The sequence below is a fragment of the Centropristis striata genome, chromosome 12 (assembly GCF_030273125.1).
Source record: "Centropristis striata isolate RG_2023a ecotype Rhode Island chromosome 12, C.striata_1.0, whole genome shotgun sequence".
Classification (NCBI taxonomy): Eukaryota; Metazoa; Chordata; class Actinopteri; order Perciformes; family Serranidae; genus Centropristis; species Centropristis striata.
Genome location: NC_081528.1, coordinates 12,914,407 through 12,939,413, shown reverse-complemented (window position 1 = coordinate 12,939,413; position 25,007 = coordinate 12,914,407). Strand labels below are relative to the sequence as shown.

Here is a 25,007-nt window from a genome sequence, read left to right as displayed (position 1 = left end):
TGGCTCACTGAATGCTGACATGTTCACAGTCGGACTTTTCAAAAATGAATTTTCTCACTAAATCTAAAATTGATATTCTAGTACTGATACTTAAATTGATAAGCAAGGTGTGTTCTTTATGTATACAGAGAAAACAAAGTGTCTTCAGCATTCCTGTAAAAGCAGCCCAGTATCCTTAGGAATTGTGCTTGATTCTAAACCTCACAATTTACATCCAATGCCAATGTTTAATGCAAATGCAGTATGTGGTGAGCCCTTCCCCCACAGACGTTTTCCTGCCACCCTTAGTCAAGCTCTAACACTGAGGCTGCTATAATCAATGTTGTTTTTCAGGGAATCAAATGACTGTGTGTGTGTGAAAAAAAGTAGTGACGAACTTATCTGAGTTCCCTCAGCCCAACAGAGCTGTCTGAGAAGAGCCAGTGTCTATGGCTATAGCTGGTGAACACAGTGGAGCATTTAGTGTGAATATTAGACTTATATTAATTGAGTGGACAGATGCGACGACAGTTTAATTCTTATGTAACATTACTTATGCTTGATATTTAAAATGTGCTTTTTTGTGCCCCCAAGTGTCCAAAAGAAATCTAATATGGTGTTTTATATCAAGGTTTTGCCAAGTGGTAGGGTTATAGAAAGTTAAAACATTTTACTTACCTAAATATGTTTTCTTACTTTTATTGACACTATATGTAACATTTAGATGGTTGAATATATTAACTTGTATGCTTCACAAGATTTAGGACCTTTGCATCTGTTAAAATACTGAACAAATACAAAACATTCTGTCATGACCATCTATGAGAGGATGCATACTCTACTACGAATACTACTTTTTCTTCTTCCTAAGGATACTACCATTGGCAGATTCAAACTATTTCTTTAATGGCAGCGCTACATGCAATATCCTTCAAACAGAGGCTATAACCACTTACCAATTAATTTAACAATCATCCTACCAACATATTTATAATACAAGGACTTCTGATTGGGCTCCCTGTGGACCCCCTGAGAGTGTGTGATACCCTAATTTAAGACCCATCGAAACATTTTACCTATCTTAAAACTGCATGGGCTGCTTTTTACTGGAGTCTCCAAGGACCACAATACATTGGTACTTTGAAGTAAAGTGCAAATTAAAATGGAAAAAGACCACAATTCCCAACTGGGAACAAATTGATTGACAAAGTCATGACAAATTGGAATGATAGAATAAAGCCCCTCTCGTTTTAATGAGGGTTAAGTAATACTTCAATTTATATTTTGCAGCAAGTGAACATGTATACCTGGGGAAGGATGTTGGACCTTCCCCACAGTGAATGAGCGAGGAAACAATAGCTCGAAGCAAAGAGATTATAGCTGCAATTGTAGGTATTGAACTGCTTTTCTGTATGCATTATGTATGAGCCTTTCCTTGCCTAATTTGAATAGTTATGCATTACATTATGCATATGCTTAAACAGTCACATACAACTACTCATTGAGATGTTGTTGATCAATGAGCATGAAGTTAAGCTTTTAAAGTCAAGGCTGCTTGTGCGATCACTAATAGAGAAGAGATAATCTGCTCACTGGGAAAAGGGAAGTTATGATTTACTCTTACTCCAACATTACAGTTGTGATTACTTCTGTGCTTTGTATAATTGCTGAATAACAAAATGCTTCTTTGCACACTAGTTCATGTCTCTGTATCCTCCTCTGACCTTTAAATCCAGGGCAACTAGGAGGTAAATGTGAGGTCACATAATGTCTTTCCTCCCAGTTCAATGGTAGCAGCATGTCTGTTTTAATAGATGACATAAGGTTTAATGCAAACCAAGACGTAACATATGTCTCATTTTAAACAGAAGTGATAACAATCCATTATTGTCCAAGGGGGATATGCATAAAGCAGTCTGTGAACTGCAGAGAAAATAAGCGGAGCCAAGTCTCTGCTCAACAACAAAGTTTGTTTGTTATTAAGTAATCACAGGGTTCATTGTACATATATATATAGATAATATCTGGAATCATCGATGTGCAGAAGATTGAAAAGAAAGCCTGCTCATTAGAATTGTGTGCAGTGGTGTACTGACCATTTGATGATTTGATGGCTATTAACTCAGTGGTAAAGATGCCAATGAAAATGTTGCTAGTTATATGGGACTTTAAAGGGTCTTTGAAGGGATGGCTATGGCATTAAAGGAAGAAAAAAATCCTTTACAACAGCAACACGTAGAAATGTTTTCTTGAAGTGCCTACGAAACTGATAATACACCTTCATTCCACCCCAGTAGGCTACATTATCGTTGAAATAGGATTGGGCAGTAATGCATTACTAGGCCTATTTGTTTTCAGATACTAATCCTAATTGTTACTTCAACATTTTGGCAGTTAGCTTGTTTGCATTCTCACCCAGATATTAGTGTTGTTTGTTCAGTGCAGAAACTTGTCTGAGAGGTGTTAGCTTGGCACGGGGCCTGCAGGTAGAGGGATTAAGCAAGCCAAGAGAGGAGGACTACACCTTTTAATGACTCCAAAATTGTCTTTTTTGCATGCTTTGTGTTCTTATCTGTCTAGCTAGCCACTGGTAAAACTACATTCAGGAATAACCCACGTTAAGATCAGAGATCTTAAGAGAAGAGTTGTAGTCTGTGTAAACCCTGAAGCTTTTATGTGAGAAAAAACTACTGGACTGCAGTGTATTTGCAGAGGCTAAGCTAATGTTAGCTTGTGATGGTGAATGAATCCCTCCAAATTGTTGGCTGGCTGCTTGGTAAACCAAAATGCCTAATAGTGTATTTTTTGTTTAATAGAGAAGGTGGGACATGTGGGTCTGAAGGCTTTGGAGCTTTTGGAAGTTACATTCTATCAAGCTGGACTTAATAACACAAGTAATGTAACACATATTGAAACTAATTAATTTTGCCAATGAATATTTAATAAAGTAATTACTTGTTCAGTGGCTTATACAGAATAAGTGATTGATTCCACTTCAAAAAAACTTGCCCAAAACCTCTTAGCAAAGGTAAAATGACAAACTGTTCAAAGCTTCATACATTTTTTTATAGTTTGCTTGTGGCTGTTTTTACTCATGGTTAGGTCCCTTTCAGCAATGAGTTGAAGGAAAAACAGGGTTGCTACGATTACTTTGTGCCCCAATTTAAAACAGTGATAAAACATTGTCTTAGATGTTTAGTAATGTAGTTTTTATGATCACCTGCCAGTCAAACAGACACTTGAAAGGGGCTTATCAAAAATAGTACACAAAAAAAGGTTGGGAACACACTGCCTTTAAGTTGTGCATTTTGTTATTTTCATTAATTGTTTTTACATTGTAAACTGCACAATTTGAGTGTACTAGGTCATAGCGATTTATATGATATAGGCTACAGTAAATGTATTCATGTTTTTATCAATATACACCTTTCTTTTAATGAAATCCAGTTGGCACTATATATCTCCGTTTGGGTCAACATAACTCTGCTGCAAGTAGGAGAAGCTGTAGTTTTGTAGCAGCTAAAATGAGTAGCCTCCAGTTAAGAGCATTAATATAGAACAGTGATGAGGCTGCTAGATGAGAGCCAATCTAAAAATAATGAAAGCACTATTAAAAATACAAAAATCACCCATTATAATAAGACATTTGCAATGTGAAGGCATACTGACAACAGATAAAGCCACACTGACATGCATGATTCAAGGACAGCCCCTCACATAATGTTCAAAGAGACAAATCATGTAGAATTATCATTTAACCTTAACCGCCATTAAGGCAGAATCCACCTTTACGCTAACATTTTGCTTTCGTCCTTGCTTTATCTTCTCTGTAAATCACTCTAAATTCTAATTATCTCATTTAATAAGCATTGATGAAAGAGTCAGATTTAACCACAGCATAATGACCTTACTGTAATTATGATGTATAGTTCATTCAGATAAAACTGCAAGCCTCCATTTTCCTCCCCACCATCATAAAACCAGTGCCGTGTCGCATGAAATTGATTACATCTGTAATTCACCTCACTGTAGCGAGGCGGAATGAAACACTCAACCTTTTTATCAAACCGCTCTCGAACTGCCCTCTGCAGACCAGGGATCAATATCAGCAGAGATTCAGCTGTGAAACTAGATAGAGAGGGTGATAGGAATATAAGTTCAAATGGAGACTGTAGTCTTTGCCTTTAACAGACTTCGCTTCAGATTGATGGAAAGGTGCTGCATGTAATCGAATTACTCACAAACGGCAGCATGTGTCTGTTCTTTGCTGTATCATTTTGTTTTATTGGCTTTGGGTTAAAGAATGAAACTGGTGAGCGTTTCGAATGGTATTGATGTAAAGATTGTTTTATAAAGACCCATCCTTTTCTATAAAGAACAGGGGTAAACCGCCTCCAGCCAGTGTGAGAGCTCCAACTTAACATATGTAGTCATTTTATTGGTGGGAAGCCAGTGAGGGATGAGAGAGGGGAGAAAGAAGCCACATGGTTGACTGCACCTTCTCTACAGGCCAAGTAAAGGGGGCGAAAGGGGATTGACATCCACTTAACTGAGCTTGATAGTTCATTCTTTCTCTTGGAAATGACAGTTCAATCAGGGGGGCAAGAGTAAAGAAAAGTGTCTTTTTTATAACAGATGATATTTGATAATTAAGTATTGACAGAAAGTCTTTGGTGCTTGGACTCTACAGGGTGATTTAAAAGATAAGTCCTGCCAGTCCAGATACTGGTAGTGGCTGATGATTCTGCTGGGACCATAGACTGTATATGAATAATGGACAAAGTCTCCAAGATGTCTCCCTTTGATGTGTGGACTCCAGTTTTAGAGCCTCAAGTTTGGCATGTTGGCCATCAGTTTTTGGTTGTCGCCTCTATGTTTTTTTGCAATCAGCACATGTGCAGCACAGATCAGGAGCAGGAAGGATGCCATGCTATCAACTAAATGTTTGTTTTAGCTAGCTAGCTTTGTTAGCAATGGGCATCCATTATCCAAAATGGACAGCAAACTCCTTAAAGTGTTTTTTAGTACAACGAAACACTGAAAAAGCAACACTAACCAAAATGTTATAGTTAACTTTGATAAAGTGCTCTCAAGCATACCTTGCTTTATTGTCTATTTTACTTTAAATGGGACCATAATTTACAAAATAAACATCATGCTGTCTTGAAGAAGACTCAAAACTAGCAATTGAGACCCTAAATCCATTAGGAACATTTTTTTCTGAAGTAATAAATGAAAAGTAGGGTCATTTTCCTATTCACTTTCATCCAAACTGATTTCTTTTGGCAACTGGTGGAGTCACACCGTTGCACAGAGGTTGCAGCTTGGCATGGACTGGCTAATAAGGCTGATGAATCTGACCGATGATGGGGAGGTGGTAATGAGGAGATGGAGAGATGTGCATGACAGCAACATGAAGAGAAAATCATATTTAAGAAGAGACAGCAGCGAGATAAAAGGGTTACAATGTATGTGTCACTGTGCTCCTGGATAGATGTGACCACCTGATGGGAACAGTAGATAACACATTGACAGCCCCAGACAATGACAGCAAGGAAATTATAAGTGAGCATGTGTGAGAGGAGTGAATGGCAGAAAGATTGGGATATGAAGCTACAGACCTAAGCCATGCAAAATAAAAGTATTCCTGACTGAACTTTAGCTAGAGGTTCATTTATCAAAAAACACCTCCATTCAAGGTCTGTTTACTTGCTTGTTCTGGAGCTTTTCAACCAGATCATGAGCAGATGAACTTTGGTTTAGTGAACTCAGTTGAAGCCGTAGAAACTTTCCATTATTCTGAGCACTTTCAGGACTCCATAATGATTTAAACATTGAGCATAGCAGTTAATTCTTGACTTTTTAAACATTGAAACTCCTCAGAATAATGAATATTGATGGAAATAATAGAAGTTTGAACAACTATTTCTATTCCATGACAACTGAGTAAATGTAATTTGCTGATGATGGCTGTGTAATGTGCTGAAAAGTTGAAGTGGACTTTAAGTTGAGATTGTTTTGGCAAGTACTAAATTATTTTTTTTAAATTGTTTATAAAACCACACAAAAAATTGTTCGAACATAAATCCCCAATATAAAACTTTTGCTACTGATGCAGTCAAGTGTATTGTTAGACGCGATCTCCTCCCACATGTTGGTCAGGTTCATGCCAGTACACCTGTGACTCATCTTGATGAGCTCTTTATGTAAGGCATTGAGTCTCTGTAAAACCTCCACAGGGTTTGAATAAGCAGACGGTGAATAGTCTGAAATGAAAGAACTGTGTTCACCCGTGGTTTTGAATAAGTCCTGTCTGACACGTAATTTGTTTTGACTTTATTTTCATATCGTTCTGCTTCTGCTGTTTCGGCTCTGTTATTATGACTTTCGGTCTTTGTGGCTACTTTTAAAGTTTGTATGTGGCTGTGCCCTTAAAGTAAGCCCAGACAAAATGATACAACCTAAAATACTGCATTATCGGAGAGCTGGTTTCAGGGAAATCAGGAATCCAATGCATAATTTGAGCAAAAAAGGCAAAGACACTGTGCAGAAACACAGTGCACAATATCTTATTTGTTCCTACCTTATCGAGGCAATACAACATTTTTGGCCCCATTTTTCTGCAGGGTATCTCTAAAATCCCAAAGTACCAAAGCATACCGTGGATAAATCACTCAGACAGAGAGTACAGATAATGTTTTAATTATACTTTATTTCTGTCTGCAGGCCTCACAACGCTGCAGGTTGTTCTGGACACAGCAGCAGAGAGGAAGTGGCAGGTGACAGCCATCAACGTGGGGAACCTGAAAGACGAGAGGAAGGACGAGGCTTACCGCTCCCTGTTCCAAGATTTGGAGAACAAGAAAGAGAGGAGGGTGATCCTGGACTGTGAGCAGGATAAAGTCAAAGACATCATGGATCAGGTAGAGTGGAGAGTCCATAAGCTTCATATGGACACTGTAAAGCATTTTGTCCATCCTTCTTTATAGCAATATCTAAAATATAGACACCATTATACCACACCAAAAAGCAATCAGCAACATGTCTGATTATTTGAACCTGATAAACCATGAGTGCAAAGCTTAAATAGCTGCAGAAATGTACCAAGAACCTACAGAACTCGTGTTATCCTGACATGATTTGGACAGCTTTGTTACAGTGTTAGCACAGTGGTATTGGTGTTGTTGTTCTGTCCTTCTTTGAAGTGTCAGTAAGTGAAACAGTTTAGTATTTCATGCTGACACCAGACTTTCAAGCCAGTGAGGCGTTCTGGGATTCAGGTAAAGGAATACAGGATGCTGCTGCCATGTTTCCAGCTGCTGGAACAAATAATGCACTTACTGTTCCGCGGCAGCCTGCTGTCAGAAGTCAGACTGCTGTGGTTTGCACTGGTCCAGTTTGACTTCTTTTAACTTTATCATTCCACATTTATGTGGCTTCTGGATTTGGTGTTAAAATTTAATTCAAGATCGTGGTAAACAGGCTCTGGTTGGACAGGGACCTAGTATCTTGTATTTTTCCATTTATCCACTCTTTTTTCAAGAACATGGAAGGAGACAATGGAGAAAATAATAATACTTTACTTGCTGCCAATCCTCTTATGGTCCTTTCAGCATCTCACAGCTTTGCTACATACAACAGACTAGTCATTATTTATTTAATTTCTAAGGCCCCCGGCTGGGTTTCTGCTATGATCTACTGCTGTTTCTACAGGCAGTGCCTTAAAATATTTTGTTGATGTCGGTTTCCTTTTTCCAAAGCTGTCGTAATACAAATTACCATTGCATATGATATTAATGTGATATTTCTGTAAAAGTGTTCTTGAGAAGTTTTCAGTGTTGTCTTTAAACAATCTACTGATTGTGTTATCTGGTTCTTAATAATGTGGTTAATGAGGACCCATCTGAAATTGTGACCACATTGTGATTAATAGTGGCCACTGTAAATGGAAATTTAAAGGGCGTTAGAGAGAGAAAAGTAATTAATTAATTTCACAACAATACCTGGGGCTTTTCACAATATATTATTAGCCCAGAGCTATCCATAGCCCTGGGCTAAGACTTGACCCTGGGATAACCAAGCCCCTTTACATACAAAGATTGTTAACTGAGGGTTAACCTACGCTCATGGCTATACATTTCACACTGCACTTCTACTAGCTTTGGCTTAAATGTCCATTTGAACACATTACTAACTTGTAATATTCCAGCAATTCATTGTACTTTAGCCCAGTTTCACACTGGCAACTCTTAGCCCCATGTTTAGTCTGTTTTCAGGGGATAACCCCACAGACTCTAGGCTAAACCTGCTCTGAAGCAGGGCCAGCAGGCCTTGGGCTAAAGTCGGGGTTAGCCTACTTTGGATTGCGCCAGGATTGTGCCAGTGTGAAAGCTTCCTTTGCCCCAGGCTAACAGCTCCCTTAGCACCCCCAAAAAAGCCTAAAAGTTTGTAACATAAGCCACCTTAAGGTACACGTAATACCAGACTATGTAAAGTAAATCACACCTCAGTCAAGCCAATAGATGAACCAAAACATACACTTCTACTAACTAGACTACAGTCCATATAACTGAACAGAAAATAAAGCTTGATTTGACATGATTAAAGCAGAGAATTTGGAACACTATTCTTTATATCTGGTTATAATATTTAATTTAAAAACAGCTAATAAGACGGGAAAATAAAACTAAAACTAATTACATGAGAACAGAGTCTGGAAATGTGAATAACTCCTTCAATTTATCAGCAGTGTTTTTTGAAAATAATGAGCGAAAGCAGGAAATGCTAACAACCCCATTGTCTTTTAATTGCTCCTGTAGGACAAAAGTGATATTAAGCCAAAATATGTGCATTTGATACAGCACTTACAAAAAACAACATTGTCACATGGACCTGGCAGCCCAGCAGATGCAGAGAGGCACCAAACAATTACACTAATTGTTCATTTAGGCTGTAAACAAAACTGCAATTAAAGGCAAAACAGATGCACATAAACAGGTTATATTTACTCCACCTTTTACCCAGGAGAGAGGCTTATCGATTAGCATTTAAAGCACGCCAACGTCTGTTTAACCGGATGCTGAGTGAAATCAATGCCCACAGCCCCGGCGCCTGTTTATCTGGGGAAAACAGAATCCGTTCAGGTGGAAGTTTCTTGCCTCATGTCAAAGACATTTATGTAGGAGATACAAGACATTATTATTCAAATCTGCTTCAAGTAGCGGTCCTAACAAACGGAGGTGCCAGTCAAGCAGCGGGATTAGTTTCAGGTGTTTCATTTATGTAAGGTACAGGAATGGTACATAGCTGAGATATTTCTGTTATTTTCTGCTTTTCTGCTCGACTGATAAGGGAAGTGTTTTTGCAATTGGATATCTCTGTCTAGCAGTATTTGTGAACACCACAGTTTTTTTTATTCCCTGATAATGGCCAGGACTGTCAGCCATGTTAGTGTTGTTAGTGACAAATTATAATGTCTGAATGTAATGGTAGATTTGTAGAACTATTATTAAATTTATGATTGTTCTATCTCTGGTTGTCACACTACAATGACGAATAGCGATACCGAAAAAAGCTTTGGAATAGCTAGTAATCACATGTTAAGTGATTTTAAAACGGTATTACAAAAGTCAAATTGTACAGAGGAACTTGTTTCAGAGATTTTTATTATGCTGTGTTGTTTGCCTGAGAGTTGTTTCTTTATTCCAGTGTAAGCTAATGCTTTGTGTGTCTCATAACCTTGCAGATCATCACAATTGGCAGACATGTTAAAGGCTACCACTACATTATAGCCAATCTGGTAAGTTCACAACTTCTATAGCCGTGCAAGGATATGTTGTATGTTTCTGTAATGTAAAGAGCTAATATCTGAATCTCAATTTTATGTTTTCAGGGTTTCATTGATGGGGATCTGTCCAAAATCCAGTATGGTGGTGCCAACGTTTCAGGCTTTCAGATTGTTGATTTTGATGATCCTTTGGTGTCCAAGTTTGACCAAAGATGGGAGGCTCTAGAAGAAAAGGAGTATCCTGGTGCCGACAGTAAAATAAGAGTGAGTTTATGCATATGCCCGAGTGCATGTGAGAACATTTCTATTTTCTTTCCATTTTTATACTTGCGGGCTGGGTTTGTTGCTCGAAAATGTCTTTGTAAGCACTTGTATGCGCCACAATTGCTCTAATGTAAGTAGATTGTGCTGTCTCCATCTGCATCACTCAACTTTACAGCCACATTACACACTGTGTGCATTATTTAACACATCCCTGAGTACAGCCTCTTATGCACTGTTACACAAGCACACATACATTTTCCCTTGAGTGCTACCATGTTAAATCCAAATGACATTATTCTATGTCCATGTACTATCAATGAAATCAGGATTTTATTGTATTCAATCATGGAAATTATGTATTCTATTTACTGCCTATAGTAGCCCTTTAAATGTAGCTTATATAGGATCTCTCAAGCTAAACTCGCCCCCCTTTTTGTCTCCAAGAGACACTGTAAAGTACTCACATTTGAAATATCAGGTGTGGCCAAAAATATTCTTCCACCTTCTGTCTGCAAAGTTGTCAAAGTTAAAGATCTTTTTTTTTATTGCCACAAAGCCAGACCACTGCGAGTTGTTCAAGTCAGGGAGAAGAAGCACTCTGAGATTTACAACGCAGAACAAACTAGTGCAGCACAGACCATGAATGCAAGAGAAAAAATAAAAACCCATTAGACATATAATATGCACTCTAATTAGGACAAGATGCTTAAACACCAGAGAGGATAATGAACAGGAGGTGGTGTGTGTGTGTGTTTAGAACTTCAGACGAGGATACTTTATTTTCAAAGAGGCTAATGTTGGTCATCCTTATTAGTTGTTTGATAGGTGGATTTCAGGTATTAAGCCTATTTTGTCAACTAATTATTGTAACCTGAAAAAGTTGTGACGTCAAGGTTGTGTCAAAGATCCATGGTTTAACTTGACGCAAAGACTCAACACATCTTATGCAGTTTCCCTCAAACTATTGCAGATATACATGGATGCTGTTGAGAAAAGTCCCAAAGTCATCTGCAGTAAAGAAAAGCATCTCATTCGTGTTAATTGAGACCCCACAGATTTTCTCTTTATGCCAAAGTGGAATAAAGTTGTTGGGAAATGTGTCCACCCATAACAAATGACAAAAATAACTACGTCCTGGAGTCTATCACCAGTGTTAGATCTTTTGCTTGAGGACTAAAATTAAGTGTTTTTGTTATGGACTATTTTGGAGCTCTTGTGAGTATTTATGGTAGCATTGGGTTCAACTCAAAATGAACTACAGTGCCCATGTATATTAGGTAATGAAAGAACACGTGATCCAGTGCAGAACAATAGCGAAAGAGGAATGAGTTCTTAAACCAAGAAAAGTAAATTAGCATGTTAGAGCCCTGGGGTCTAACCTCTTAAACTCAATGAGGATTTTGAATGGGTTTGTGGTTAGCTGCCAGAAATAAGGTCAGTGGTAAACTCAAGCTAAAGAGATGTTCGTGTTTTGTTGTACGACATAAAATACAGTAGAAAATACCCCAACTTGTGATTTTTTTTGTAGTTTTTACTTGTCCTTAAAAAGGCAGTTGCTAACAAGTGGCTAAATGAGACTACAGTGGTTGTTGGAGAATATAACATCATCACGGACGGGAACTCTCTCGCTAGTCTGCCTTACAGCCTCTAGTCATGTTTTTCAGTGCTCTTGCAAACTCTTTTAAATTGTAGATTAGGTTAATAAACAATTTACGGTTTCCCTAGCTTGCCAAAACGGCTAGTTAGCTTGTCGAAGATCGTCTGCAGCTAACAGTAGTGACATCATTCGACCGTGGAGTAGTTAGCTATAGCATAACATTAGCTTTTTACTTCTGTCGGCAGCATTAACGCTTTAAACATCATAAAGTGGTGTTCATTCATGAAGATTATCCTGCTCAACAAAACACATAAGCATCAGAAAAGTGTGTTTGCCACAGAGCTTATTTTCTGCAATGATCCAAAATGCAATGTAAAAATCCCATAGACGAATTCTCAATAGACCACAGGGCAATATTACTTCGGGTTGGCCTACAAAAAAATTGTCATTTTGTTTGTTCTCTATAATGAATAAAAGAGTTTTAATCATGCTTGAACAACAACTAAAGTTGAATGTACAGGAATAATCTATATCAGAGATGGGAGAAAGGTACCATTATGATCAGGGATTGGAGAACACTGTTCTCAACATCTTTTTCCATTGTCCTGCTCTAGTACACGTCAGCATTGACCTACGACGCGGTGCAGGTGATGACGGAGGCCTTTCGCTACCTGCACAAACAGCGCATCGACTTCACCAGGAGAGCCAACAATGGCGACTGCCTTGCCAATCCCGCTGTTCCCTGGGCACAAGGAGTGGAGATCGAGAGAGCACTGAAACAGGTAACACGTTGCGCATACACACATTCTTTTGTTGGTGAAGACTTGTTGCCATGGTAACAGCAGATCTCCCTTAGGAAATGCATAAAACACCCACAGAAAGTATTTTCACAGAGATTGATTAAAGGCTGATGTTTTTCATCGTTCATTTGGACACACACACAGATAAACTGGCAGCTATTCTTCAGCAGAGAAACAGAGGTCTACCCACAGACCTTCCTCTGAGCTTTAAATCACGACTAGATTAGCTTCACTGCTGCTGAGAAATGAAGCCTGACAGCCAAAGTGAAGCCAAAGTGTTTTTAAGGTTGTAGCTACAGGTTCTGAACTGGGAATACAAGTCAAATTTTAAGTGATTCTGCCTTTTAAGCCAAGAGCAACTGATAACAGATCTCAAAGCAAACTCTGGACTATAGGTACTGCTATTCATATTCAGAAAACATTTACTTTATCTGAAATGACATCCTGGGTACTACCTGGAGTATCTTAGAAGATAAACTCAAAGAAAAAAGTACCTCTCAAATAAATTAAACACATTTTTTTGGATAAAAACACCTACGATGTTGCACCAAGGGTTCAGGGTCGTCATCTTTTAGATTTCCATTCGAGCAATCAACCAACTGACAGGATGCTCAAAGTTTCTTGCTTTTATCTGTATCTCTAACACTCTGTATCTGACTAATGGAAAGTCCTTGATATCTGCCTATTGGCCAAGAGGCACTGTGGAGGTTGGCGTCCATAACCAAACTGTATCCGGAGTATGATTTTTGTGATGATTGGAGCTTTGGAGAGAATATCTGACAGACCTGGTACTTATCATAGACTGTATACAAATAATGGACGTAGTTAATGTGATGTCACCCATTGGTTTGCAGGCGCTGGTTTTGAAGCATTGAGTTTGGCATTTTGCCCATCGCCATCTGTTTTTTGCAACCAGTGCTTGTGCAGAACAGATTGGGCACCTGAAGAACATTAGGTTATCACCTAATGTTACTGCTAGATAGCTAGCATGGTTAGAAAGGTATCCATAGCCTATAAGGTATAGTGTTTTTTAGTCCAACTGAACACTATAGAAGACAATTTTCAGCCACTAAAATGTCCCAGTTAAATTTGATCAACTGATAACACACTGAAAGGATCAAAGTTCCAAGATGAAAAGACACTTTGGTAGCAACCTGTCAATCACAAGGTAGCCATGCACTGTCTCCCCACCTCTTTTTCTAGCGTTGCAGAACTATGCATTATTTATTTTTTGCCTTGCTGATAAAATATTTCAGATGATAAGCCAATGTTTTATGAACAACAAATAAAATCAATTCTACATGTTTGCTTGGCCTCAAGAATATGTGTGTTTTGGTTAGATGCACTGTATTTAAACATAACTGTGTTTACAAGAAGACTCCACGGGATACCTTTAAGCCTCCTTCTGGTCCTTCCTGCTTTGTCCCTTTTGTTATTTAAGTTGGCTGACAATAAGAGAAAAGAGGGAAAATATTTTTCAAGTGTCTCAACACATGCTGCGATCTCCTCTCCAATCTGGACAGCGATCGTCTCCTTGTGTCTTTCTGCTGCTCGGCATGAAACCCCATTTGAAGTCATTAAGGATCATGGTACTTCCTTTGTAGAGGAGGAGAGGATAACAGAACATCCATCTCCACTGAGCCTCATAGCCCATAGAACTTCAGAGACTTCCTTCCTCTTTGACCATTGTCCAGTTACCTGTTTCAATCAGGATTCAGTATTGATGAATTATACAAAACACGTCAAAAAGCTGTTTTCATGTTCACCCAGTTTGAAGATGCCATGTTTTAACAGTGTGATTTCTGTCTCTCAGGTGCGTGTGGAAGGCCTAACAGGAAATATCCAGTTTGACCAACATGGCAAGCGAGTCAACTACTCAGTGAACATAATGGAATTAAAGACTAACGGTCCCGTAAAAGTAAGCATCTGGATCACATCCTTCTTTTAAAATGAAATTAAATACATGTTATTTAATATAACTGCTTTAAATGTTATGGATGGTGATGAGGATCATATTGTGTAATAAGGCAATCGTACAAATTGAATCTTACACGTTTTATTGATATTTTTGTTACTCCTCCCAACAGATTGGCTACTGGAATGAAGTGGACAAAATGGCAGTCACCAAATCTGATGTCTTTGCAAATGACACGACAGGAATGGAAAACAAAACCGTTATTGTCACCACCATATTGGTAAATATTATAATACATGATTGCATAAATTGCATTAACTGATTTAACTGTATTTTAAGTGGCTCCCTTCTGGTGTTAAGTAGCTGGGGAAACAATTAGCTCCTGATACAACATATGGTGCCACATTTTTAAATGCCAAGAACAGCCTTAATAATCTATATTTGGTTGAACATTATAACTCTGTTTGATTTAGACTGAATTGGACTATATAGCTGAAGTATTTTTAATCTCACATTCTCCATTAAGAGGGTAATAGATTTTTTTTCTAGTGTAGCACACCACTTCTGCATGAATTGTGCCTTCGGATTGACATCTAGAATAACACCAGGCCATTAATTCCTTTTTACAAGTACAATATGTGCTTTGTTTTGGACTAGTGCCCTCTTGTTTTCATAATGACCTGCTGGCCTGATGTGAAACCCCTTGTTTTGCAGCTGTTTTTAACATTGTAATTTAAACACCTTGTGCTGAGCAGTGTTTTCTGTTTTTGTCTTTGTCCTTCAGGAAGCTCCATATGTAATGCTGAAAAAGAATGCTGACCTTTTTGTAGATAATGAGCGCTACGAGGGTTACTGTGTAGATCTGGCTGCAGAGATAGCGAAGCACTGCGGCTTCAAATATCAACTGAAAATAGTGGGGGATGGGAAATATGGAGCCAGAGATGCAGAGACCAAAATCTGGAATGGGATGGTTGGAGAGTTGGTGTATGGGGTGAGTTGTCTTTAACAAGAAGTAACTTAATTCCTTGATTGACACTGCATGCCATTTATTCTGATTATTCTGATTTGTCCTTTGGTTCGATAGAAAGCAGACATTGCAGTGGCTCCTCTGACCATCACTTTGGTACGAGAGGAGGTGATTGACTTCTCCAAGCCCTTCATGTCTCTGGGAATCTCCATCATGATAAAGAAGCCTCAGAAATCCAAACCCGGAGTGTTCTCCTTCCTGGACCCGCTGGCCTACGAGATCTGGATGTGTATTGTTTTTGCCTACATCGGCGTCAGCGTGGTGCTGTTCCTCGTCAGCCGCTTCAGCCCGTATGAGTGGCACACTGAGGAGTATGAGGACGGGCAGATCCAGACCAATGAGTCGACTAACGAGTTTGGCATATTCAACAGCCTGTGGTTTTCCCTTGGGGCGTTCATGCGCCAAGGCTGTGACATCTCACCTCGGTAGGTTAGAAAAATCAGCCACTGCTCACTGCTTTCTCACTTTGATTAACCAAAAATAACCAGTAACGTCATGCATTTATAACTTGGAATGTAAGTGTGCTTTTTCACATTTCACAGTCACAGTTCAGAGAGGTTATTAGCAGCTTGTGATTTAAAGTCAATAAAGTCCGTTTCCAGCTATGCTAGCGGTCTAATGGTCCAATTTCAGTGGAGTTTTCTGTTTGATAGAAGAGGATCAATGGATAAGGAGGGGATTCACTTTTCAATTCACTGACATTTTTATATGTCCAACAATTTTGTTTGATGAAAGTACATTTTTTAGACCTCATGAGTCAAAAGTCAAAGCTGCAACTATTTTCAAATTACTGCTAACAAGCTAATTTTAGCATGAGCTCATGCTAAATATTAGCACATCGTACTAAAATGCTATATTTGAGCATGTTACATTGTTAGCCTGCATGCTGAATACTTGCAAGGTGTTGTCCAGTAGGTTTTAACATGTATGTTGACATACTAACTGTAAGTTCACATTTATGGTTAGCATTGCGGCCATATAAACTCTTTTGACTTAGCCAACAATAATTTTTTTCCACTGCCACACACAAGGCAAAACTTTTTGCTTGGAACTATAAAAAATATTTTAGAAAGCCATTCAACACTGTTGTTTTGTGGTCGGTAATGAGCTTTGTAAACCTCATAGGGTCACTACAGAGGCTGTAAATATTTGAACGTACGCTGGGTCAGTGGGTAGGAGCAGTCCTGCTGTGCAGTAATTTATTTATCAGTGGCTAAACAATGATGTCATCCCTCCAGATTTACATCCTGCAGGTCCTGCAGGTCCTATTTCCACAGTGCTTTCATATATTAAGGGAGTTAAGTAGATGGTCCTCCTTTACTTTTATATATATAGTTTTAATACATAGTGAGAGCAGACACTTGTTAGTAAAGTTAGTCATGTATTCCAGAGGGATGAATCAACATGTCTTCTGCATCTCATGTTGATGATGTAAGGGATGTCAGCATGACTCCAGATCACAAGACAGTGTTATATATATATATGTATATATGTGTATATATATATATATATATATATATATATATATATATATATATTGTCATATAATGTTAGTTTGTTTCTCCAGCTGAAGCGACGCTGTCCTTCCTCTATTTTAAGTATTTGTTGAGCTTGTTTTATGTCTTGGAGGCATGTTATTAAACCCTAGATAGAACCTCAACATATTACTTTTAGTATAGATTTAATATTATTGCAGACTGCAAAGGGGGCATCATCTTCAAAATTCATTGTCTGCTGTGATCAGGAGTGGGAATAAAACACTTTCTGTGGATTAATTTGTTTGTTAACACAGTCTTCACAGTATGCAGGATTTTTGAAAAAAACCAAAACATGTCTACCATCTAATGATTGAATAAGTTTGCTAAAATAATAGTAATAACCTGACAAAATCCATCGTTTGCTGTCATTCAGGGTGTATTACTTCACTTGTTTTTACACAGTTGATCACATCCACTTACTAAGGTTGCAGAATCTTTTGTTAATGCTGGATAATTTGTTAACACTGTGTGAAGTACCATTGAATGATAAGAACCAAAAGTGAATAATTTTCTTTATTTCTCTTTCCAACAGATCTCTGTCTGGGCGCATTGTCGGTGGTGTGTGGTGGTTCTTCACTTTAATCATCATCTCCTCCTACACCGCTAACCTGGCTGCTTTCCTGACAGTCGAGAGGATGGTATCTCCCATTGAGAGTGCAGAGGACCTGGCAAAACAGACCGAGATAGCCTATGGGACTCTGGACTCTGGCTCCACTAAAGAGTTTTTCAGGGTGAGAGATAGAGTATTTGTACTCTACACTGAAATACTCCACTTCTCTGTGAAGCACGCTCCTCTGCTGAAAAATACAACTTGGTGCAGGAAATGTAATCTTCCTTTAAGGACTATCTTGAAATTCCAGTAGGTGTTGAGGTTTTGTCCAAAACATGGACAGAAAATTGAGTTTCTGAGGCCAGAAATCTGCACCTGGCAAAGCAATTTTGAAGTGATTTTATTTATTTATTTAAAAAAAAAAACCCTGACCAATTCACAAGAAATATATTTTATAATGGTCATTTTAGGCTCTGAGGCAGTAAAAATCAAATCAGCATTGCATACAATCTTTAGAGGGAGATATAATGTGTCTGGAAGCTTTCATAACCAGATTGTATTAACAGGGTTTCTTCTATTGTCTTTCTTCATAACAGCGCTCAAAAATTGCCCTCTTTGACAAAATGTGGACATACATGCGCAGTGCAGAGCCCTCTGTGTTTGTGAAAACCACAGCCGAGGGGGTTCTCAGGGTCCGCAAGTCGAAGGGGAAGTATGCCTACCTGCTTGAGTCCACCATGAACGAGTACATCGAGCAGCGAAAGCCCTGCGACACCATGAAGGTGGGAGGCAACCTGGACTCCAAAGGCTACGGAATCGCCACGCCGAAAGGATCCTCATTAAGGTGGGTGGAATAGTATAACAATGTGTCCAATGTTGTTATAGTATCCCACCTACCCTGATGTAGCTTTGCTTATTTGTCTCTGGTTTGTATGAGGAGATGAGGTAAAGCCCCTTCCCCTTCAAATTCTTTAAAAACCATTGCAATTTATTGTAAGTCGATAAATTGCAAAAAAAAATGTTTAGTCATTTTTTTTGTACACATTTGAATTTCTGAAAAATTTGCTGCAATAGTCTCCCAAATTATTACTAAGAATGATTTTCAGACTATATTAAGACTCATTCCTCTTATCCAGGCTGGATTTCAGCTGGGTTTTAAAACCTATTCTAATTAATTACCTTTATATATATAATTTGGATCTTAATTCGAACCAATTCAATTATTGCTTCTCCCATTTAATCCAAATTTAGATTTCTCTCCTATAGTCTATATGTCTAGTATTGTCCTAGCTTATGTCTTTTCCATGTTTCTATATGCTTAATCTTTTTGCCATGTTGTTCTGCTTGTTTTCTCAATTGATTAACTTTGAATGATTGATTAGCTTGTATATATATATATATATATACATATATATGATAAGATATTTTAGGAATGTATAGTTAAATGTCTTTATACTGTGTTTTGCTAAACCCTTGCAGTACACTCATTTTATTAATGACTTAATGAACATTTCCTTTGTGGAAAGAAATTGGATGTAACAAAATTTGTATAGCCTCTGTTAATTGTGGCACTGCTTGGGTTTCAATATGTATATAAAATGCATTGTTTAATGTTGATTACTGAAGCCATATATATTAAGATAGCAATAGAGTTTTACTCACTGTGCCCCTCAATTGGATCAGTTGCACTAAAACTCCCTCCATCCCTAAACAGTAGATATCTCTAATTTAATGGGTAGTCGGGTTAGATGGTGATTTCTTTAGGAAATGTTGCATGTTTTTGACATATTTCCATGAGGTCTAACCATTTTTCCCCATTACTGCTGTTTTGCTGTCTCTCTTTTAGTGGAGTCACTTGCCAGACACTGTTATATGTATGTTGTGGATGTGAGTACGTTGCTGTAGCCACTAGTCCCCCTAGTCTTAGCACTCTGTCCTCTCTGTTGTGTTACGGCTAAGCTCTGCCACCTTTGACGAACATTCATGTTACAATCACATTTGATTACATAAGACAGCTATTTTGTTATAGAACTACCCAAATATCATGAGAGGGGGGGAGGGATCATTGACATAAATCTATTTTTTGAATATCTAAAATGAGGGAGTGATAGACAGACAATTGATAAGTGGCTCACCCTGTCTTACAAGTATGTTTTATCGTTTCAAGAAATGCGGTTAACCTCGCAGTACTAAAACTGAATGAACAAGGCCTGTTGGACAAATTGAAAAACAAATGGTGGTACGACAAAGGAGAGTGCGGCAGCGGGGGAGGTGATTCCAAGGTCAGCCCCAGTGAGCAAAGTGATGGGTAACTCATTGCAACTCCCCAAAAGTAAGCAGCAAACCAGCACAGGATCCCAATCCACACTGACAGCAGGCCCGTCACCTGCTGAATCAGCTGCACAGCTAGCAACACTCAGCAACATGAATCACCTACACATTCTGTAGCTGACAATCAGGTCTCCAAACAAAGTGCAAGACACATACCACGAGTTCATCAGCTTGGACTCTTCCCATTGGCTCACTGTATTGGACGTACAGTATATCTGTTGCCCTTGCTGCTTACTTCCGGCGATACGTTAATGCACATTTGGCTCTGCAAAACTCGCTTTTGCTTAGGCCAAATGGCGCATCAACGTCTATCGCCACTGCAACGGACAGAAGAGAAAGAAATGTAAGAAAGAGAATCAAAGACAGAAAAAAAAGTTTAATCAGTGTAAATGTAATAATAACATAAAATAACATTGATAATGTTATTTATGTTATTTTCCACGTGAAGAACGCCAGTAAACCTTGCGGTATTGAAACTCAGTGAGCAAGGAGTCTTAGACAAGCTGAAAAACAAATGGTGGTACGATAAGGGTGAATGTGGAGCCAAGGACTCTGGAAGTAAGGTTAGTCGCTGCAGGTTCTATGTGATTCAAGCACACTCATAATTATTAGTGGGAATGACCCCATTTAAAGTAATGATAAATCATTTCAAGCAAATGCACAAACAAAGCATGAGATGCCTTGGTAAAATGTAATTTACTAATGCCTGCAGACCTACTAATGATTAATACCATTTATATTATTTTATAATACAGTAATGCATGCAATGTCATTCTTGAAATGTGCACTCCTTTATCAAAATGACCCGTTAAATCCTCTTTTTCCAGCTCCCCAATCTCCAAAGGAAAGCTTTTTTCTTACAAAAAAGCTTTAATGAGATATTTTATGAATTAAAAAAAAAATTCGGACACAGCTACACAAAGGAAATGCTCACAACACTGAATATTGAAATCTGACAGTGATTGGCTAATCTCTGGACCATCTATAAAGGGTGTCCAATGGTGTTAAATGTTCTCTCTGTTGTATTTGTATCGCTGTCTTTCACTGTGTAGTACTGTGTGAGTCTTGTGTTGTTGTTGTTTTTGTTTGCGTGGCCTCGTGTTGATCTTAGTGTGTTATTATGGAGTTCACTCTGACAGTTCCTCTTGAAATTTATCACAAATAATGAGAAATCCACCATTAAAAAAAACACAAAAAAAAACAATTAGCAAACCGCTCCTTCACCTACCTTTTTCTAGTGTCATGAAATCAATTATTAATGAAATGATCTATGAACAAACAGAAAAAAAGCACTTTGTTCTGAGTGATTCTCTTTCCCCAGTTGGTACTTGTTTCTTTTCCTTGATAATTGATACTCACCTCTGTCTTGTCACTTAAATAATCCCAACTTTTAAAAACATGTAACTGTAACTATGTTGTCTATGGCTGTCATGTTGTCACTTCTCCACACACAGAGATATTGTGCACCACTTTGAAAAGGTAGAGCCCTATGTATCCATTTGGCATCCACCTTAAATGAATACATGGGTGTTTCATAGGCTAAACCAAACCCACTGTACTGTATGTGTCAGACCCCAATTGGTTTATTACTAAGCTGTCTTCCTTCTTGTCTCTGTCTATAAGTAAAGGTCTTTGAGCACGTTTGTAACAGCTTAGCCCTTTGTTATGGGCAACCCATGTAAATGGTCCTTGTACAGTACAAATTTCTAACGTAGATCCACAACACATAGACTTAATATGCACTGCATACAAACTGCTGCTGCATTCCATTATGATTACAGTACTAACCTTACCCACTACATTGCTTTAAATTTACCCCAAATGAAAAAGCACCTGTGTGTTATGTCTTGTTATTTTCTGTGCTTTTTAGATATTATTGGCTGTCAAAAAATGTATTATCATTATTAGATATAGTGGTGCATTCTTGTGCATTTTTAGTTTTTTTTGTTGTGGATGTGATTGTGTTATTCATGTGCATTTTTTAAAAATCTTTCGACCTTTCACCCTTGCCCCGCTGCTGATCTCTGTCTCGTGTGCACTCCGCAGGAGAAGACGAGCGCCCTCAGCCTGAGCAACGTGGCTGGGGTCTTCTACATTCTGGTCGGAGGACTCGGTTTGGCCATGCTGGTGGCCTTGATTGAGTTCTGTTACAAGTCCCGAGCCGAGGCGAAACGAATGAAGGTGGCAAAGAATGCACAGAATATTAACCCAACTTCCTCGCAGAATTCACAGAATTTTGCAACTTATAAGGAAGGTTACAACGTATATGGGATCGAAAGTGTAAAAATTTAGGGGGTAGGGAACGAGGTTTTCATAAATTCCCCCCAAATGCACGCTTTTTTGGCTCCATCCGTTCCATCCTTCAGTGTTAGTGAATGAAGAGGTTGGCCAAAGGATCGTATGTACTGGTGATTTATGATTTAATGAGAGAGAGAGAGATACCCCCTTTTTAAAGATTAAAACTGTGTTTGTCCATTTAAGTTTCCTTGCTATTTGAAACCATTTTCATGTATGACTGTTGATGGCCATGCTTGTTAATACCTCTGTCCTAGTAACACATTTCAACAATAATGCTTGCAATGAACATGCATTAGCCTCTACATGATCATTTAAATCTTACATTGTGTTACTCATGGAGATCATATTTCGTTCTCATCTACATTGTCATGTTTTCAACATTTCTAATCTTTTAAGCTTACACATGTGAAGATACTCTAACCTAACATGTTGCTTCCTTCTTTGTGTATGGATACCTGTGTGTGCGTGAATGTGTTAATGTTTGCGATGGCTTGTGTCTGCGTGTACACGTGACCTTTGTTCGTTTAGATGACCTTTGGGGACGCCATGAGGAACAAAGCGAGACTTTCCGTCACTGGGAGTACTGGGGAGAATGGTCGGGTGATGACTCCAGAGTTTCCTAAAGCTGTCCACGCTGTCCCTTACGTGAGACCTGACATGGGACTAAACGTCAGCCTGACAGATCTGTCCTGATCAATGAGAAACTTCTGAGTGCCTTACAATGGTTTCAATAGAGTGATTTTTTTTTCTCTGTCCTACCCTTCCTCATTCTGTTCTGGCGCTTTTTCTGTCTCTGTCAGGTGAAAAAGGAAAGGTGGGAGATGGAGGCTTCATTTTTGTGTCTCACAAAGACTTGTATTGTTGCTCTCTGTCTCTATTTCTCGCCGTATAAAACACCTCTCTCTCTCTCTCTCTGGGTGGAAATACATCTCAGAATATAAAAGGGAGGCTCTTTTTTTCTAAACTGATGACACCACGCTTTCCTAACTGTCTGGACTGGACTGAGACGGAAACGAGAGCTTGATTGACGGCAATGGCTGCTTCTGGGAGTTCAAGAGTTTCAGTCATCTCAACTGTGTTTGTGAGCGAGTGTGTGTGTGTGTTTGTGTGTGTGAAGAGCTTGGGGGTGAAGATGTCGTCAAAAAACACACCGTTTCTGTAGCCACCACCGCCAAACAGGATTTTCAAGCACACTTGATATCATCTGCATTAAGATGTGAAACTGTCCTTTTTTTCTAAGAAAATCTAAAAAAAAGTTTATTGAAAAAAATATTTTTATGTATTTTCACAAAATAGCTTTTAAATAAACTTGCTTACATACTGGTTGGATATAAACATCTTAATGTGTGAGTATTAAGAAAGAAAAAAAAACTAAACAGCTTCTAGTTCCATATTTTTAAAGCCAAATACATTGCATATGGGGCTGAGATGTTGAAATCATGTAATTAATTCCTATTCTAAACTTTCCTGTATATTTTATTCTTTAACATTTGGTGTTGATATGAAATATATGTCAATGCTTGACATTTGGAATCAATCCTTCTATGTTTTTCTTGTTAAGAGTTGGTGCAGCGATTTTTGCTTTATACTTTTGTCTATTTGTTTGCTTCAGTGCTTTTGTTGTTTGTATTTTTTCTGATAAGAACCAGGGTTGTTCTACTTTCAAATGGGAAATTGACCAGTTTACATGCCATGAATGCAAAACAGAAAAAAATATATAGTATGGTCTGGTATTATCGCATCACATTTTTGAAGTGACATCAAAAAGAGGCATCAACATCCACATGGTTTTAAGTGGTGGTTTTAAAATGCCAAATAAGTTAAGAGTGCCAAATTCTAGTGCCAGTAGATATGAATATAGTCTTAATATAATCACTCACTGTCATCTCAGTGAATGTAAATGATACATTCTGTAACTTTTGTAACTAGATGTACAGTTGGTGGCAATGACAGTGCTAATACAATAGCCTTTACGCTTTGTTTTCCAGTCTCCATGTATTTTGCATTGATCTGACAATAAAAGTAGCACCAGTTGCATGTTGTTGCCGCAAATACTACATGAGTTTATTTCATTACTGCCAAACATGCGTTTTCATTTTTAATGTTGAAGTTGTGAGGTTAATTGTTTGAAATTGGAAATACAATGTTAGACATATATACAATATATACATATATACATATATTTTATATAAAAAGTTTGAATATGAAAAATTATAGCCCCTTTTCATTACGGTGTCAAAGCTACTCTGCTTCCATTAAATACTGAATTTGGGTTTTTATTCAGAAAATACAGTATTATTATTTTTCAGTTATGCAGTAAGTTATTTATAAAACTTATACAGACTAGCACTTCCAATTACAATATTTTATTTTATTTTATGAAATTGACCTTTGAAGAGTCCTCCACTGCGACACAAAGGGAGGCAAACTGTATTATTATTATTATCACTGTTGTTTTTGTAATCGACAATAGAAAACATATACCGTAGTTGCTTATCAATTTCATTGCATATTCAGGCTATTCTCACTGACATTTTGTATATGGAATGTGTGCTAACTTGTTTATTTTTTGGGACTCTTTCTAAATAAAAGTGGCTGATCTCTTGTTATCTCTGTGTGTCATTTATTTAGGATAAGTTGGTGTTCATCCTGTGGACCACAGAATGGTGCCTTATTTGGTTTCAATGAGATGGAACATGATTACCCTATTTAAATAAAACCACAGGTTATTTTTGTCTGCAATCGGACTCATGCAAGAACAACTCGTTCTGACAGATTTGTTCTTAAGTGGCATGTTAAAGTGAGTTGAGGAGAGCTTGCTGATTCACCAATTTATTTGTAATTAGAATTTTCTATCAGACATAAACACAATTTACGAGACTTATTCTAAGAGTTGCAGTTTTTTAATTAATGTATTGTAT

General features: G+C 38.0%; 1 protein-coding gene across 3 annotated transcripts in view; it reads left to right on the top strand.

Annotated features, from left to right (window-relative positions):
• The window catches only part of gria2b (glutamate receptor, ionotropic, AMPA 2b), a 57,613-nt gene extending 32,918 nt beyond the window's left edge, over positions 1-24,695 (top strand). Inside the window, exons 4-16 of one of the 3 annotated variants that reach the window (XM_059345592.1) lie at positions 6,706-6,902; positions 9,725-9,778; positions 9,872-10,030; positions 12,242-12,409; positions 14,241-14,345; positions 14,515-14,622; positions 15,127-15,333; positions 15,427-15,794; positions 17,440-17,638; positions 18,054-18,301; positions 20,237-20,351; positions 21,835-21,969; positions 22,615-24,695. In XM_059345592.1, the coding sequence (XP_059201575.1) occupies positions 6,706-6,902; positions 9,725-9,778; positions 9,872-10,030; positions 12,242-12,409; positions 14,241-14,345; positions 14,515-14,622; positions 15,127-15,333; positions 15,427-15,794; positions 17,440-17,638; positions 18,054-18,301; positions 20,237-20,351; positions 21,835-21,969; positions 22,615-22,779 (2,228 nt within the window). In that variant the 3' untranslated portion in view covers positions 22,780-24,695. Of the gene's footprint in view, positions 1-6,705; positions 6,903-9,724; positions 9,779-9,871; positions 10,031-12,241; positions 12,410-14,240; positions 14,346-14,514; positions 14,623-15,126; positions 15,334-15,426; positions 15,795-17,439; positions 17,639-18,053; positions 18,302-19,624; positions 19,740-20,236; positions 20,352-21,834; positions 22,084-22,614 lie in introns of all 3 variants that reach the window. The other 2 variants (XM_059345591.1, XM_059345593.1) reach the window with 2 other exon arrangements.
• The last annotated feature ends 312 nt before the right edge of the window (positions 24,696-25,007 follow it).